The sequence below is a fragment of the Brassica napus genome, unplaced genomic scaffold (genome assembly GCF_020379485.1).
Source record: "Brassica napus cultivar Da-Ae unplaced genomic scaffold, Da-Ae ScsIHWf_4;HRSCAF=7, whole genome shotgun sequence".
In the NCBI taxonomy this organism is placed as follows: Eukaryota; Viridiplantae; Streptophyta; class Magnoliopsida; order Brassicales; family Brassicaceae; genus Brassica; species Brassica napus.
The window spans coordinates 25,211-43,040 of record NW_026016573.1 but is presented as its reverse complement, the minus strand read 5'-3'; the positions used below and the strand labels follow the sequence as shown (position 1 = coordinate 43,040).

At 36.5% G+C, this 17,830-nt stretch overlaps 4 protein-coding genes and 1 non-coding gene across 5 annotated transcripts; 1 reads left to right on the top strand and 4 right to left on the bottom strand.

Moving 5' to 3' along the window:
- Positions 1 to 360: 360 nt before the first annotated feature.
- On the bottom strand, positions 361 to 4,197 carry LOC106411215 (pentatricopeptide repeat-containing protein At5g46460, mitochondrial). The gene is given in 3 exon segments (XM_048774723.1): positions 361 to 522; positions 619 to 2,223; positions 2,225 to 4,197. Coding segments are annotated over 2 exon segments (2,124 nt in total). The 5' UTR covers positions 3,950 to 4,197; the 3' UTR covers positions 361 to 522; positions 619 to 1,824.
- Positions 4,198 to 4,265: 68 nt separating this feature from the next.
- LOC106411507 (60S ribosomal protein L32-1) lies at positions 4,266 to 5,482 on the bottom strand. Its single transcript, XM_013852284.3, has 3 exons — positions 5,323 to 5,482; positions 4,651 to 4,832; positions 4,266 to 4,574 (listed from the first exon to the last, which is right to left on the bottom strand). Exons 1-3 carry the CDS (start codon positions 5,410 to 5,412, stop codon positions 4,445 to 4,447), a joined length of 402 nt encoding a protein of 133 aa, XP_013707738.1. The 5' UTR covers positions 5,413 to 5,482; the 3' UTR covers positions 4,266 to 4,444.
- On the bottom strand, positions 4,901 to 5,051 carry LOC125604264. The gene has a single exon (XR_007336088.1). It is a non-coding gene; the product is annotated as a small nucleolar RNA F1/F2/snoR5a (small nucleolar RNA).
- A 6,718-nt stretch (positions 5,483 to 12,200) lies between the features above and the next one.
- Positions 12,201 to 12,578, top strand: LOC106407949 (dof zinc finger protein DOF4.4-like). The gene has a single exon (XM_013848788.1). It carries the CDS (start codon positions 12,201 to 12,203, stop codon positions 12,576 to 12,578), a length of 378 nt encoding a protein of 125 aa, XP_013704242.1.
- Positions 12,579 to 14,645: 2,067 nt separating this feature from the next.
- BNAC07G19140D lies at positions 14,646 to 17,732 on the bottom strand. Its single transcript, XM_013850842.3, has 10 exons — positions 17,396 to 17,732; positions 17,063 to 17,202; positions 16,833 to 16,967; positions 16,647 to 16,757; positions 16,306 to 16,566; positions 16,011 to 16,213; positions 15,664 to 15,934; positions 15,475 to 15,585; positions 15,195 to 15,386; positions 14,646 to 15,112 (listed from the first exon to the last, which is right to left on the bottom strand). Exons 1-10 carry the CDS (start codon positions 17,592 to 17,594, stop codon positions 14,777 to 14,779), a joined length of 1,959 nt encoding a protein of 652 aa, XP_013706296.1. The 5' UTR covers positions 17,595 to 17,732; the 3' UTR covers positions 14,646 to 14,776.
- Positions 17,733 to 17,830: the final 98 nt, after the last annotated feature.

Genomic DNA, 17,830 nt, shown 5'->3' with positions numbered 1-17,830 from the left:
TCAAAGCGATAGAACGAAGCATATTCATCCGAAGTTCTTCTCATACACTCAAGAGCTCGTGAAGAAGAAAGAGATTGAAGTAAGATATGTCCAATCATGCGACAATGCAGCTGACCTCTTCACAAAATCACTTCCGACTTCGGTGTTCAGAAAACATGTCCATAACATTGGAATGCGTCATCAGAAGGATATATGACTGCTCATTCGAGGGGGAGCTTACGTAGTTGTACTTTTTTACCTTACTACGGTTTTTCCCATTGGGTTTTCCTAGAAAGGTTTTTAACGAGGCAACAAAGACGTTAAGCGAGAGTGGATAGTGACACCGGTCCCCAAGGGGGAGTGTTATGAAAGTCAGAAAAAGCAGCCACCGAAATTGTTGAAAATAAAAAGATGTGGAGCCCGCTGCACTATTTGCACAGTGAATTTTTCTTCTATATAAACGATCGTTTCGATCGATTGTAAACACACCGTTCTTTTTCCTTCTAATAACACATCCTCTCTTGTTATCAGTATTATCTTCTCCTACGGGTATAAAATTTTGCCCTTATTTAAATTTTTTCGATACAATAAAATTCTAGTTTTTTTATAACAAGATTAATAAATTGATTTAATTATTACCAGTTCTCAGAATGAAATCCGAGGATATTAGCTACATCAGTCAACGCTTTCTGCCACTGATTTTTCACTTCTTTTGTTTGGTTCTGGCAAGTCTTCTTAAAGATCTTCCCAAAGTCTCCGTTCTGTTCCTCACCTGGGAAGGATCCAAACCGTAGAAAACGGGAATCACGATTTGGCCCAACTCCTCTTTGCACCTCACGATCTTCAACAGTTCATTCAGACACCAGCTTGAAGATGCGTAGTTTTTGGAGAACAAGACCACTGCAATCCTCGATTCTCTAATGGCCTGTACAGTCTCGAGCCAGATAGACTGGCTTCTCTTCATCTCCATGTCTTTGAAAGCAACGATCATTTTCCTTTCCAGCTCCTTGAGAAAATGGCTGAGGAAGTTTTTATGGATGTCTTCTCCTCTAAAGGTCGGAAAGACGTCGTATCGCCAATTGGGAGAAGAGGAGGATGAAGAAGATGGAGATGCCATAGGGAGAGAGAGAGAGAGTGTGTGTGTAGGAAACTCAGAGGCAGCTTCGTGATTTTATATTCTGAATAGAAAGATAAAATATCAGAGGAGATAGTATCATAGCCTCACGTTCGTCCTGGCTAGCAGTTTCGTCGTTGTTGTTCTCCGGTTTTTCCACACGCTAGTTGTCCTATTCGATGACTTAATCAACGCCATATATCACCAAGTCCCTACATACTTTTTTCAATGTTTTCACGTAATCTGCACCAAAAGATGACCAGTAATTTAAATTATGAAAGAGTATTCTGTTTTTACCCGCATTCGCTTGCTGTTTCTCAGTGCCTCTACAACGCTGACTACAAGTTCGTCACTTTGCTCAGTCTCATGGCATCCATCATTAACAACATTTTCTTCATCAGTTCACAAACATGTGAAAGAGTATCTGGATTTCTCCCTACAGCGCTGTCTCCACACTCTTGGCTGTGTTCGGTGTCATGGCCTCCAAAGTCAGCATTGTTGCTTGTGTTTCCTCCACCAACTTGTGAAGAATGTTTCCATTACAAGGTCGGTTACCCAGGGCTTGACCGTTCTCGGGAAGCAGCATGCCACATCCTTTTAATTCACGCTCAGAATGCTCCTTCACTGGATTTCGAATAGACTTGTAGATTTGACATCATAACCATATTTTAGTAAAATTTAAAGTTTCTCACATCACAGAATCAAAGTTGTAACCTTCTCTGGTCGCTTGTCTACCAATAATCCCCACAAGAACATATCCCATCCTTAAAATGATGAAACCGAGTTGGATCCCTTAAAACAATCTCACGTCCCACAACTCTTGAGATCAGCTTAATCACTGCGTGACAATCTTCACAAACTCGTAGATTCTTCATAACTGTGACTGCATTTCCTTCGACTGTATTAACCAACGCAAACGCAATAGCAAGCCTCTCACTGTGATACCACAACATCTCTTCCTTCTGTTCGTCTTCAACGTCATGTAAAGCAGATCTATAATCAGGTACATAGCCAAGCTCCTTCAACTTTTCTTTCAGAAACTCCAACTTCTCATATATTCTCAAGCTATCTGGTCGATCACCTGAGAAAAACTCGTGCTTTTTCCCTTTAAACACAACCCAACTGCTCCCACGTTTTCTTCATTATCCCCTTCTGCTTCATCTTTATTCTCAATTTCGATACATTCGACCATCTACCAGCAGAAGCATATGTATTAGACAACAAGACATAAGCAGCGCTTGATTTTGAGTCCAGCTGAAAAATGGCAGCAGCAGCTTTCTCGGCTCTGTCAACATCATGATGCATCCTACAAGCACTGAGTAAAGCCAACCAAACCATTTCATTAGGTTTCACAAGCATGCTCTCGATAAGCTCCTCTGCTTCTTTCAGTTCCCCGCTTCTTCCCAAGATATCTACCATACAAGTGTAGTGTTGAATCTTTCTATCGATGTGATTTGGTCCTCTTGACATGTATTCGAAAATCTTTCTTCCTTTATGTAGAAACCCGCAGTGGCTGCAAGCAGAGAGCAAGCCAGTGAAAGTAATCTCATCTGGCTCTTTGTTTAATCTAATCATTTGACCGAATATGACAAAGGCCCATTTACCACGTCCATGCTGCGCGCAGCCAACAATTATTGAATTCCAAGAGACAATGCTCTTCTTTAAGATGTCAGTAAACACCATAACGGCATCATTTGCATTTCCACAGTCACTGTACATGACAACTAGAGAATTACCCACAAAGGCATCAGTTACTAAACCAAGTTTCACTGCAACGCCATGCATCTCCTTACCCCAATCCAATGATCCCAAAGCAGAGCAAGAGTTTAATCCGCTAGCAAATGTTGACTGATTCGGTAAGATACTGTTTCTCAACATCTCTGAGAAAACACTTAAGGCATCTTCATGTTTTTTGTTCAGACTATAACCTGACAATAGAGCAGTCCACACAGCAACTTGGTCACGAACCTTCTCGTCAAAAACTTTCCTTGAATCCTCTGTTCTTTTGCAGTTTGCATAAAACGTTATAAGCGAAGCAGACATGTATTCCTCAGATAAAAACCCCAACTTGATGATGAAACCATGAACTTGTGCACCCATATGAAACGCTGGAGCATTTGCACAAGCAGTGATTACACAAGTGAATGTTCTTGAAGTCGCCTTAATGCAACAACCCAGCATGTTCTTGAACAAAACAAGACCTTCTCCACTCCTTTCATTCTGGTCCAACCCACAGATCATTGTGGTCCAAGAAATCACATTCTTCCGAGGCATTCGCTCAAACAACTCCAAAGCATCGTCTACTCTACCAAGCTGTAAATACCCATGAACCATGGCGTTCCAAGCTGCAGTATCTTTCACAGGCATCTGATAAAACAACCACTCCGCTTGCTCAACCTTCCCCGACCTAAGAAACCCATTCAACATCGCTGTCCAGGAAACAACGCTTCTCTCAGGCATTTCATCGAACAGCTTCACTGCGGTATCCATATCCCCACACTCCACACAGCCACTTATCATCGAATTCCACGAGATAACATCTCTCACAGGCATTGCGTCGAACAGATTCAACGCATCAACCAATCTGTTGCTCCTCGCGTATCCAGAGATCATCTTGGTGTAGAGACTCACACGAGGAGACGGAACCTGGTTAAAAACATCTCGAGCCTCGTCGAGTCTACGGTTTTGCAAGTGATTACATATCGAAACTTCGCGACTCCGGAGCTCTGTGGCAGCTGAGAAGGTTCTGTAGCAACTCCCATGAACAACGTAAGAATCAAGGCAGGGGAGGGAGAATGCTCGAAATCTAAATCTTTGAAAAATGGCGCCTCTCATCATTTCTGCGATACTCAACATTGGCGAATAAACAAATATAGATTGGAGTTCGGTTAACTAATGGTTTAACCAAATCACATGGTTCAAGATCCGGTTCAATGATTTGAGTTGTATTCTTTATCTCAGTAACGATGCTTCTGTATTGTTAGTAGCAGACTGTAACAGTCCTAGTTTGTGTTTGGATTTTGTATAAACGTAGATACGCTGCATCTCTTACAAGACAGAAAAATCACAGCCTGAATCAACGTAACCATGTATTTCGAAAGTAACGTTGCTATTCAAATTTGAGGAGTAAAAAAGGTTTGAAGTTTCGTTCGAATTAGTTACGATTCGCTAATAAGGAAAACCCGCTGTGTATAATACTTTGTCGAATGTACGAAAAGATTCTGAATTGGTCATATATTAAAACCAGAAACGACGATAAAAAAAAACATTCAGTAATCCGCATGGTGAAGTTATGATAAACTGAGAAATTGCCAATAATGACAGATAAAAGAAACATAGGGCTTTCATCTATCACTCGTCTTCCTGGCTACGCAACCTAGCAAGCCTGTTGGTAACGACGATGTCAAGCTGGGAAGCTCTCTCCACGATGGCTTTCCTCTTCTTTGTTGATACATTGTGAGCAATCTCCGCACAGTAAGTCCTGCCAAGCCAAACATACCATTAGAATGCCGCATTAACAATAATATATCAGAGATGGTTTCGAGGAGAGTATGTACCTGTTGTGCATCATGAGTAACTCGAGATCAGCAGAGTTGTGAACAACGAACTTCTTGAAGCCGTTGGGGAGATAGTGACGGGTCTTCTTGTCAGAACCGTAACCAACATTGGGCATCAAGGTGACACCTTTGAACTTCCTCCTCACCCTGGAATCAATACCCTTTGGCCTCCTCCAGCTTTCCTGAACACAGTAACAAAACCCAAACAGCGTCAGATACAAAAAGAAACCATACATTGTTGGAGAATCTGAAATGTAAACAGGGTTAAAGTAACAGTAAGCTTATGGAACTAAAGCAAACTGTGTCGCAAGACCTGTAAGAGATTTTACTTTATGCCCTAGAAAAACGAAGTGACCAGAAACAATATTTAAATCCTAGCCACCAGATACCTAAGGGCATTATACGTATGCAAATGAAGATTGAAACTATAAAAAAAAAGCTCATCCTTTCAGCAAAATTATTATTACTCAAACCAAGATCAATAGTCCAATCAATTCGAGAAAACAAACACAAATCGAACACTTATTATTAAGTATCGAAGCTAAAATTTCCGGAAGAACAAAGCTATCATCAATCTCAACAAAGCAACGTATAGCGATAATGTTTCACCTCGATTACCAGCTAGAAAGTTTAAAATGAGCTAGCAATGAAGGCGAACAAACAAGTTGGTACCTTGACGGTGATTCTGCGATCACTCTGGGGCCTGATGAATTTGGCAGACCTCTTCTTCACGACCTTCTTCGTTAGCAACGGGACCGCCATTTCTGCTCCTTGCGTAAGATCTCGAAGGCGTCTCTCCTCACTGCGCAAATAACATTTTATAGGTGGACGCTAGGGTTTCTGTCGCACATGATTTTGGGCTTAGGCCCACTTTCTAGCCCGTTTTAAACTGTAAGATACTAAAGAAAATTTGAATTTGGCTATCAGCCCAATATGTAGAGACTGTCTTCTCTCCTTTTTACTAAATTAAAAATATCTAAATTAAATTGAAAAATTATAATTATCTCTTTCAGTATATTTCATATTCAATTTGATTTGTACAAATAATATAATTTTGGATTTGCACTTGATCTGTTAAAATAAGTTACCTACAGTTTCAAATACTTGCTAAAAATAGTGTATTTATAAATTACTTGTCTCATTTTATTATTTGTTACTTGCAAATTATATAATAATTACTTGTTAGTTATTGGTGATTGTAAATCCATTTTAACTATTTCAACTATGAACATAAAGCTGAAAAAAAACTTTTTCAGATAAGCTACAGAAATTTTATTCATAATATTCTTTTTTTTAAAACTTTTTTCTATTTAAGTCAACTTGAAAAGAAAGGAGAACAATATTGGGCTTTTTGCAGAATTGACCTATAACTTAAAGTCAAACACAAAACTAACCTCCTTTTTTTTTGAAAATTGGTTTTGCCCTATTCACCCAACAAGTTCATATAATTTACGAAAATGCCATCAATTTTTTTTTTCTTTTTTTTCGAAAATGACATTTTTACTCTCTCACCCTCATCATCTTCAAGTAATTACAAGATTGTCTTTGTCATCAATATCACAACCACCATGAACAACCAATTTGAAGCTCTTAATGCTCCCAAAATCGATTTACCCTTCTTCTTTTTCCATTCTTGTGAACTAAACACAACATATCTCTCACTTTCTCTCCACAATGAGCTAAAAATACCCAAGATTTTAATTCTAATTTTTTTATGGTTCATAGAGTCATAGAAGCTAACGATTCTGGGTGGGTTACTTTCGTTTGTGATTCTGTGTGCTTGGAGAAGCCTTATGTATGCTAAGGAACTTATCTCACCAATTTAAGGTATGACATCGAGTTTTTTTCCAGATCTGTTCGTCAGACGACTTACTTGGGAAGTCGTCTGGCTGTAGACAACTTACCTGGAAGTCATCTGGTCAACGCAGAGGTTATTTTTGCAATTGACTTTGAAATCTGTAACCTGAGACGACTGAAAGTTAAGTCGTTTGTTTTTGTTTGGTTTCAAAAAAATTTTCAAAGAACCTAGACGACTTACATTTCAGTCGTCATATGTTAGTTTTGCATTTGACTGGATAATTTCAGAAGTTTGACTTCCCCAGACGACTTACATTTCAGTCGTCTGGCGAAAATTAAAATAATAATATTTTTTTAAAAGTAGACGACTTACAGTTAAGTCGTCATAGGTTAGTTTTGCAATTGAAAAAAAAACTTCAAAATTTAATTATACACAGACGACTTATACTTCAGTCGTCCACGAGATGACTTACTTGTAAGTCGTCCAGGATTTTTTTCTGAGATTCTGGTCAAACCTCGTAAATCCTGGACGACTTACATTTCAGTCGTCTCGTGGATGACTGAATTATAAGTCGTCTGTATATAATTAAATCTTGAAGTTTTTTTTTTCAATTGCAAAACTAACCTATGACGACTTAACTGTAAGTCGTCTACTTTTAAAAAAATATTATTATTTTAATTTTCATTAGACGACTGAAATGTAAGTCGTCCAGAAAAGTCAAACTTCTGAAATTATCCAGTCAAATGCAAAACTAACCTATGACGACTGAAATGTAAGTCGTCTAGCTTTTTTGGAGTTTTTTTTTTAGCCAAACAATAGTAGACGACTTATTTTTCAGTCGTCCGAAATAACAGATTTCAAAGTCAATTGCAAAAATAACCTCTATGTTGACTAGACGACGTATAGTTTAGTCGTCTGGACAACTTAGATTGAAGTCGTTCGCGTCTTCTCCGCTAGTTTTTAAGTCTTCTACGTTAGTTTTTGAATAACTTGTATTTTTAAGAGTGATAAGTAACTTCAAGATATGTAAAACTCATATTTACAAAATATGTTATCTCCCTTAGTTTTACTAAATTTGACTAAGTTTTTCAACGCAAACTTATAATAAAATATGATATGCTTTGACTAGTTACTATTGTTTGTTTCCATCTCTTAAGTATTATTGTTATAGACAATAATGATGACTATTGTTATGAGTTGGAAGAAGAGTTAAAATACTTCTTAAAATGTTGTATCAATATAAAGCTACCAACATTCTTGTTTATTAAGATGAGAAAAAGGCCATTGGAGTTTATTATTGCATATGAGAGATCCAAAGATAAGAAAAAGGCTACTGAAGTCTATTATTTCATTGATTTGTAAATGTGTAAACACATTGTTAGCACATTTAATACATCTTGGAAAACATTATTACTGATTTTACAAAAAATTCACAACTAAAAGAGTAGACATGCAATTCACAAAACAGACCACAAACAAAACTATTATAGATCATTCCTCTACAAAGACAAGCTTGGATTCCACTTGAGTAGACAAGACCACACGACTTTTAAGAAGTCCAGACGACTTCTAAGAAATCCAGACGACTTCCAAGAAGTTCAGACGACTTTGTTAGAAGACTTTTAGGAATTTCAGACGACTTCCAGACGACTTTACAGGAAGTCCAGACGACTTTGTCAGAATACTTCCAAGAAGTCCAGACGACTTCCAGACGACTAACAGGTAAGTCGTCCCAGAAGTCTTCCAGATCTGGAAAACCTGCATATTAAATCTAGATCTGAAAAACCTGCATATCCAAAAACGTTCAAATGGCTTAAAAACAGAAAAAATGAGTGAAAGATTAGATAAATCTACCTTTACAGAACACACAAAAATACATATCTAAAAATAATAGATCTACCTTTAAATTAGTGGAAGATGAGTACCATCTAATTAAAAACCTGCAAAAAAGATAGATTAGTAAGAAAGACATGAGACAAAACTGGAAAATTCATATAAAGTTTGGTGTTTTCAAGTCAAAGAGATTAGAGTGGGTTTGGAGAGTTTTAGTTTCGGAAAAAAGTAAGAACTTTATACAATAAGAAGTTCCCAAATGAAGAAAAATCAGACATAAGAACTTACCAAAACGCTCAGATCTATTATGAAAGGGAGACTTCGTCAGAAGACTTCCATGAAGTTCAGACGACTTCCCTAAAGTCCAGACGAATTCCTGGGACTTCTTCCTGGAAGTCCAGACGACTTCCTGGAAGTCCAGACGACTTCCTGGAAGTCCAGACGACTTTGTCAGAAGACTTCCAAGAAGTCCAGACGACTTCCAGATGACTAACAGGTAAGTCGTCCAAGAAGTCTTCCATATCTGAAAAACCTGCATATCAAATCCAGATCTGAAAAACCTGCATATCCAAAAACGTTCAAATGACTTAAAAATAGAGAAAATGAGTGGAAGATTAGATAAATCTACATTTATAGAACACACAAAAATACATATCTAAAATTAATAGATTTACCTTTAAATTAATGGAAGATGAGTACCATTTGATTAAAAACCTGTAAAAGAGATAGATTAGTAAAAAATACATGAGACAAAACTGAAAAATTCATATAAAGTTTTGTGTTTTCAAGTCAAAGAGATTAGAGAGAGGTTGGAGAGTTTTAGAATGATGAACATTACATTTTTGTTGCAGCCATTTGAGAGGAGGATAGAAAATGTGTAAATTTTTCTTTATATAGGGAGACAAAAAATCCAATTAGATTAAATATTTTTTACTCATACGACTTCCTGGACGACTTACATTTCAGTCGTCTGGTGAAGAAATTAAAACAGATGACTTACATGTAAGTCGTCCAGAAGAGTTTAATATTTTTAGCGGGAAATTAAATATTTTTAGCGGGAAATTAAATATTTTTAGCGGGAAACTAAAATAGAAGACTTTCCAGACGACTTACAAGTAAGTCGTCTGGTTTAAATTATTTAAGCGGAAAAATATTTTTTTTAAAAAATTTTAGGCGGGAATATTTGGACGACTTACATGTAAGTCATCTGTTTTAATTTCTTCACCAGACGACTGAAATGTAAGTCTTCCGAGTAAATTATTCAACAGACGACTAAAATATACGTCGTCCGAGTAAATTATTCAATAGACGACTGAAATATAAGTCGCCCACACCCTAAATATTACCCCTAAGCTTAATTATCTAATTAAAGACTTCATAAAATCAAATCAAACTTGAAAATTGTTTACTATACACATAAATAAACACATATAGGTGAAAACTAATTTTTGAAAAAAACATTTTAGTTTTCCAAAATCTAACCCTAACAATACATACAATACTACAACATATGTTTGCCAAACTCCTAAACCAAAGTATTTCATGATTCACTACTTCCACTTATCTATCTTCAAAACAAATCAATTTTATCATATCTTAATTTATATCACTTAAAACTGTTTATAATTACTTGATTTTTATTTTTCACGCATCAAAATATTTTTTTACAAGATTTATAAATTATTTTTAAAATAAACCGGTACCAGACGACTTACACTTCAGTCGTCCAGACGACTTCCAACATCTCAGACGACTCAGACGATTTACTAGGGCTATATTCGTAAAAATGGCTTCTGTTTTTTTGTTTGGTCACAAGGAGCTGAGCTGTAATTTCACTAGGCTTTTAGGTTAGTTTTGCATTTGATTCAAGTTTGGGTATAAGTTTGGGGTTAAAATCAAGTTGTGAGTTAGTTTTGGCAAAAACCCCAGCAATATTCATCCCACTTGAAGTATATAAAAAAAAAAGCTATAAGAGCAATTCCAATGGTAGTATTTTACCATGAAGTTCTTAAGTTATATATTTGTATACGTATATATATTAAACAAGAGTATACTGAAATTTATTAAAACTCAACCAATAATATTCAATTTGGATATTGTTGGTTGGGTTTCCAGGAATTTTAATATACTTATATATACATATACAAATATATAATTTAAGAATTCCATGATAAAATAATATCATTGGAGTTGCTCTAATATACTTCTACAAATATACCACTTATGTAGTTATGTTTTATTCACTTGTTGCATATCCCCATAGGCTAGAAAAAAAAACTGTTTGTGTAAAACCAAGTAACTAGCCATCAAATACTAAATAGTTACTTTTAATTTAACAGTAAGTACTCGACAAGCAGTTAGAACAAATTATTTGATAGACGATTTTGTCAAAACAAATACCTAATTTTACGAATCAAGTAGGGACCTAGTAACAAAAACAGGGAAGATAACAAGTATTTGTGCCCGTTCTTAGGCTGATGGTTGTTCCGGTTTCTACTTCTTCTTCTTTTTTAATTTGATTGCTTAGTCAGCAAACCATCTTAATTTTATAATTTTATTTGATAAAAAGAACAGCTATTACATTTTGGCATGAACCCTTTCAAATAATATGCACTTTTGAGTTTATGTTCTTCCCTCTTAATCTAACGCTTTTGAGATGCATCATTTGTCAGGACTATAGAGGAAATATTGTCAAATCCAAGAAATCTGATATATTGAGGGGATTTGTGGTTTTGAAAATTGGTTGCTTGTTAAGTGTTTAGTTACTTGGTCTCGAAGATAGACTACTCGATATAGAAACCTTTTTGTTATGAGTCCCTTGCTTTTTTTGATATTTATTATATCTGGATACTTAGACTTTTGACAATTGGTTACTTGATTAAGTGTTCAGTTACTTGGTCTTGAAGAAGACTACTCGAAATAGAAACTCTTTTGTTATGAGTCCTTTGCTTTCTTGATATTCATTATTGCTCGATGCTTAGACTTTTAATCCCCACTATTTGTATTCTATTAAAATATGGTCAATTATATACATAAGTTTCTGCTACAAAATAATTTCGCACACATATAATCACTTTCTTTCTTTATCACCCTTTTTTAATAACTATCAAACCTAATTACTATTAAACTTTTTATACGTGTTTTGTAAGTTTCATTCAGGTTACTAATTCGATACAAAAAAGTTTTGTTGAACCCTTGTATATCCTCACAAGATTTATCCATTTTATATATGAAAAAACTCCTTAAACATATCTCTTAACAATAAATTTTTATGATGCGCCAATATAAACTCCTTAAACATATCTCTTAACACACTTACACACATTGTATTTTCTTCTTATTAAAGCTCTAGAAAGTTAATTTTCTAAGTGTTTTGTCAATTTCGGAAATAGGAATTCAAAATTATTGTTTAAATACTTATTTTCTTTATATTATGTATCATCATCAACAAAACTTCTAATAACATTTGTATCTCTTTAAAGATGATAAATCTTGTGAAGATATTATACGAAGTGCGCGTGAGCATGTATGCTCGCACATACTCTCCTTCATTGTAAACACCTAAATATAAGCTTTATTTGCCTTAAATTGGCATTATACTCTCAATGTTCCTAGATATTGTTTATGTTTACACCACTTGACTCATTAGTAATATCTTCTTGATTCTTTAATCTTTGTATACATCCAAGAGTTAAGAAGAAGAAGCCTAGTTTTTCACTAAACTTAGCCTAAAATTTATTGTGGGTAGATAGCTCTCTAGATTTTATTAATACACAATATTTGACATATTTTGCTCATAATCTTAGTCTTTTAAAAACAATATTGTCTCTTCTTCAAATTCTACGCCCGAAGAACCTATAAAAGAACCAAAAGTCATAATAACAACAACAAAACCAAGTATAGCTCTTGAGAGAAATGGATGAAGAGAAGCCTCCACCACAAAGGTTACTCAGACAACATTAGGTTCTGTTACTACAACAACTATAGCTTGTCTCAGCCACGCTACACCTGCAAGAATTGTCGTCGACTCTTGACTCATGGTGGGACTTTAAGGAACATATCAACTGGTGGAAGTGGCCGTAAAACCAACTGTCCAAGGATAGATCAACCATCTGTTCCTCAGGTTGTTCCTGTTGAGACCCAACAGGTTAATCATCACCAACCTTTTCGTGATCAAGAAGAAACCAACGATTTTCTTGGATCTACTGGTGGTTCTTCTTCTCCTACTGTTACTACTATTGTTGGGAACCTTGTTGGATCCAGTGATCTGGTTGGTAATCCTTTGACTAACCAATAACAGTTACCGTGTAAATCAAGAGTATCCAAACAAGCCAAAACAGAGCTTCAACAACACCATGGGCATGAATCATAATGCTAGCACTCAGGGCCGTGCCTGACATTTGCATTAGTTAGGTTTCGAACGCAGGACGCCGAACATTTAAACTCAAATAACAGTTGCTCTCACCATCTCTACTACCTAAACATTTGAAAAATTGGCCCCAAAATTGGTTTTATATTGATCGGCCCTCAAGCAAATGCTTGATGGGTTTGTATCCAGGCCCGGCCCTGCTAGCACTAGTAGAAGCAGAGGAGAATAAGGCACTGAACACATGATAAAGAACAACAAAGTCAGAAACAAATGTGTGTTTCGATCCTTCTATCATGTGGAGAAGTATGGTCCTTAAATAATAACTGCTTTCCGTTTTCTCTTTTTTTCATAAGCTAATAATGTATTATGTGGTCTGATAGGTCTTATAAAAGTTTGCATTTTTGTTCCCAAGTTTAAGACATAAGTTGCTTGTCTTGTCTTATAATATAAATAACTAATCACCACCAGCTAGTAGGCCTGGACTTTTATCCGAGATCCGGATTCGATCCGAGATTCGATCCGGATCCGATCCGAAAATCCGGATATCCGGAGGAGCCGAATCCGGATCCGGATAATAAAATGTTGGATCCGTCAAAGCCGGATCCGGATCCGGATATCTTGATTTTTTAGTCCAGATATCCGGATCCGTAAGTTTTATTAATAATTATTTCAAAAATAGTAATATCTATATATAAAAACTAACTTTATTTAATATATTTTCATTTTTATAATAGTATATGTAAATTTTATGTAAATTTTGTAATATTATACATAGAAATAATTAAAAACATTATATATTTATTATTTTTAAATTATTTTTAATATTTTATATATATTATTATTATTATTTTATTTATTTTAAGGATCCAAATCCGAATCCGGATATCCGCCGGATATTACAATTTTTAGAAGGATATCCGACACCCGGATATCCGAGAACCCCGGATCCGGATAAGGATAATAAAATTATGGATCCGCCGGATAAGGATCCGCCGGATAAGGATCCGGATCCGGATACCTTAAAATTACGTGGATATCCGATCCGTCTCAGGCCTACCAGCTAGATGTGTCTTGTGTACTTCATAACTGATAAGTAAGATATCTATGTGTTTTTAGGTTCATATATTGCTCTGTTTTAGTCTATTTTCTGCTTTTAAATTACGCCTAATTACATAATATGAGATGTGTTTGTACAAAAATGGTAATTAATCTACGGTTATGTCTAAATATTGAGCTTGTATTTTCTACTATCAATCTGGATTTCTACGGAAGATTGTTGTTCCCAGGGTCATAAAATTAAAATAAAGCAACGTGTGGTTCGGTTAGAGTACTTTTTACCATGAAAACAAAAAAGTAAAATCTGCCCTGGCTCGAACCGGGACCTCTAGTGCATGAGACTAGCTTGATAACTAACACACCACCTAGACTTTGATGCAGTTAGAGTTTTAACTATAGAACTCTTAGTTTCGTAAACCATTGTCTTTATCATGATAACATAATAACCGTTATATTGTGGCGTTAACCCTTTCAAAGTCTCTTTTGATAAAACAAATGAATAGAAAGTTACATACGAATATGTTTGAACAAGCCTAGCTAAAGTAACATGTAATACTGTTACACTCACGGCTGTTATGTATCCTAGTTTAGTTAAGCTCTGATTGTAAGGAACTTAAGTACGTGGTTCTGAGGTTTACGTGTAGGACAAGTTATTAATCCTACTTAGAATTATTACCTTGTAGGTTTTGAAAAAAATTGTGTTTTTCCAGAGAAGAGATCTGGTAGAGAATGCTAGAGACTCGAGGGAAGATTTAGCTTACGGTTCAAATACATGGAGGGGAAGAAAACTATGCTCAAGTAGGTAAAGACAAAGCTAACGAAGGGGCGAGCAAAGCTACTTACTTATAAAGCTTACGAGAAGAAAGAGAATGATAAAAACACAGCCTATGATGCAAAGGAAAAGGCTAAGGACGTCACATAATGGACTAAAGACAAAGGTAATTTAATACTAAGCTTTATGTATCTTGCTTAAAAACTCAGGCTTGTCCTGTCTGTCTTTGTAAAAACTTTTAGATGTAAGGATGAACAAAAAAAAAAAAAACTAAAGGAACAAATATCATATACATGTTCTAAACTGTGATGTTCATCAAACAGATCTTAGCTGGTGATGAACACTCACCCAAGACTCCGTAAATATCGGAACGAAACTCAGACGAGTTCGGTTCTGTTGGTACGGACTCGACCCACTCTTTCTCAACCATCTGAACATGTGAGTTCATCTTCATCACAGCTTCAAACTCAATTTTGCCCTTCAATCTTTTCAGAAACTTCAGTGTGAATATCATTTCCAAGTTCTTGACTTCAGATTCTTCAGTCACCTGAATCCCAATCTCCGCTCCTTTTGCGCTCACGAATCCAACTAGCATCCGGTTGATGTGATGTGATCTTGTTTCAATGCTGTGTACCTATAACAGATGCCAAATTTGAAGGTGAAAGTCAGAGGGGAACAAACTTTTCTTGATATGAGCTGGATTAATAATCTGATACCTGAAGATAATCGATTCCTAGGCTGGAAAGAGAGTCTGTGATTCCATGTGAAGCAAGGACGCTCAAGACTCCTCCGGAGCCAACAGGGGACTTGAGTATCTCCCATGGAGATTTCATCAAAATCTTGTGCTTTTTCGGTTCCTCTGGTGAGCTACACACTACGGGAAGTGTTTCTTCTTTGAGAAACCATACCTAGATATTAGTAAAATCATGAGCTTTGTTAGAATAGAATCTGATAAGCGAAAGGCAAAACTATCCTTGGAGGTAAAAGCTTCTTCACCTTTTCTGATTCAAATCCAAAATAATCATTTTCCTGAAAAAGGTTCCGCAGATCTTCAATGGCATGTTCAGGGGAAACTACAATGAGTGGCACACAAGCACGTTCGTCTTCCTGCTTGTAAACCCATCAGTTATCTGGCAAAAGCATAAAAAAATGACAAGACCAAAATTCATGATTTCTTATAATTACCTTTAAGAACCTCTGCTCATCGTCAAGTAGCGTCTGAAGGTATGAGACTGCACCACTCTCACCTTCCAGTTGTTCAGTCCCATGATCATTGAGAACCAAACAGATAGAAACTTTTCCCTCAGAGTACAGACTTTGCCCTTGTTGAAGGAAACTAAAGTTATCACCCACTTTCTCTTCACTTGCGTCAAAACCAAGGCATTCACGTGAAACATTTACAGTACATTCCGATTCTCTAGCTCTCAGCGCATTGAGTTCCTCAGTTACGTTCCATCTAGTTTCATCAAGATCCAAAATGAGAAAAACAGACTTCTCGTAGTGGTTGTGATGTTTCTTCAAGAGTTATTTACCTCTTCTTTGATGAATCCTCGATACTTTGCAAAGCTTTCTGAAGCAGAGTGGAGTTAACGTCAAGGATATGATCAGCAAGCAAACTCCTCTGAGACTTTTCTCCGAACCTTAATCCATCGAACACATGCTTCTGCTCCAACTCACATAACTTCTTTTTAGCAGCAATGAGCCTCTTCTGCTGCTTTTTTCTTTCTTTCCACTCCTGAAATCACCAGAAACGTAAAGTTTGAAGAGAAAAAAGAAAGATCTTAACTAAAGGTTCAATATGAAAGAGTGCAGAAGAATATGCCTCACAAGCTGGCGTCTTTCTTTCTTGGATAGTTCATCAGCTCGCATGTTCACCTCCAGGAGTCCTTTGGGAGGAGTTATATACATCTCTCTTCTTTCTAAATCAACATCGGGAACAATAGCATCTACGAAAGGTATCCACACAAGCTGGTTCGTCTTTGCACTCCCGTTGCAGGCTTCCATGGATGAATCAAGCAAAACGTGTAGGAGATCATTTCCTCCATTGTCGAAAACATTAGCAACAGTTCCAACAAGTTGACCAGTCTCCTGTATTAATGCACGACTGATTTAGACTAAAGTATTATTACATTTTATGATATAAGAGGAGGCGAATCCAAATAACACACCTTGAGGAGAACTTTCACGCCTAGGAGATCACGACTGTAAAACTCTCCTTCGTCAAGTTCAGGACGATCATCTTCCTCAGCAAGAAGCGTTGCGCCAACGAGTTGTCTCACCTGAAGAAAACAAAATCATCTCACAAACTGTATCTTCTGAAGCTCTCTCATATGGTATCCATTTTACACACTGACCTGATCAACATCATCTAACCCTCGAAACTTGAGAATCCAACTCTTCTGCGCTGGATGAGGTCTGCCTTCCACTAACTCAACCTCATCAATCTTATCTTGTCCCATCAACTGTTGTTTTAGCCATCTTCTACCAGGCTAATGACATCAAAGGAAAGGTAAATGTCAAAGAGAATGAGGATGAAATAACAACTCAAACTTAGTTTTTTCTCTTCTGTTGTAAACAATTTTACCTTAGAGAAACGTAAATCAGGAAAATCAGTGTTTGGTTTGATGCAAATCTCCCCTTGGAGGCCATGTACACCAGACAAGAACCCGACTTCAACCAAGTCCAGCTTACTGTCACTACTGGTTTCCACTGCTTCCTCAGTAGCTGAGAGATAAAAGACCACATAGAACAAATCAAATCAACACTACAATCAATTCAATAATCCAGTTGCCAATAAGCTTTAAAAAATAAATCAAAATTGGTTAGTGGAACCAAGCAAAAGAAAATAAAAATTATTCGATAATCAAGTTGCTAAAGATTTATTTTTTAAGCCAAAATTTTAAAGAAACGTAAGTACCGGTGCTACGAACGGTGAAGCTACATCTTCCACCAGCCCCCACGAGGCTGAAGTGACAAGGAGCACGAGTCGAAGCGGACACGGGACGAGATAGTTCGAAGGTCTGGAAATGAAGGGAAGTGTTGTTGGGGTTGAATAGTTGAACTGGTGGGAAAGTGATTGGTGTCGAGGAACAGAGAAGCGCACAAGCTCTCAGCATCTTCTCTTCTTCCTAACACTTCTGTTGCAATGGTGCGTGTGGATGGATAATGACCAAATTATTATCTCTGGTGAAAGACTCTGAGCTACTCAGAGTGTTTCAGCTGTCGTATCAGTTCTTTTTGTTTTTGTCGACGTCGTATCAGTTCTAAACCACGGATTTTTTTCAAATGTCTTTTAAATTAGATAGGACCGCGGTCCGTCTGAGAATCACTCTTCTTGTGACCGTCCGATTTA

What these genes read in the sequence shown, in the direction of transcription:
- LOC106411507 (XM_013852284.3), bottom strand. Translation starts at nt 5,412, where the DNA reads ATGGCGGTCCCGTTGCTAACGAAGAAGGTCGTGAAGAAGAGGTCTGCC. An exon ending in ATCGCAGAATCACCGTCAAG is followed by an intron (nt 4,833 to 5,322) that starts GTACCAACTTGT and finishes TACTGTGTTCAG; the next exon opens with GAAAGCTGGAGGAGGCCAAA. An exon ending in TTACTCATGATGCACAACAG is followed by an intron (nt 4,575 to 4,650) that starts GTACATACTCTC and finishes TTGGCTTGGCAG; the next exon opens with GACTTACTGTGCGGAGATTG.
- LOC106407949 (XM_013848788.1), top strand. Translation starts at nt 12,201, where the DNA reads ATGAAGAGAAGCCTCCACCACAAAGGTTACTCAGACAACATTAGGTTC.
- BNAC07G19140D (XM_013850842.3), bottom strand. Translation starts at nt 17,594, where the DNA reads ATGCTGAGAGCTTGTGCGCTTCTCTGTTCCTCGACACCAATCACTTTC. An exon ending in AGAAAGAAAGACGCCAGCTT is followed by an intron (nt 16,214 to 16,305) that starts GTGAGGCATATT and finishes TGGTGATTTCAG; the next exon opens with GAGTGGAAAGAAAGAAAAAA. An exon ending in GAGGATTCATCAAAGAAGAG is followed by an intron (nt 15,935 to 16,010) that starts GTAAATAACTCT and finishes TGATGAAACTAG; the next exon opens with ATGGAACGTAACTGAGGAAC.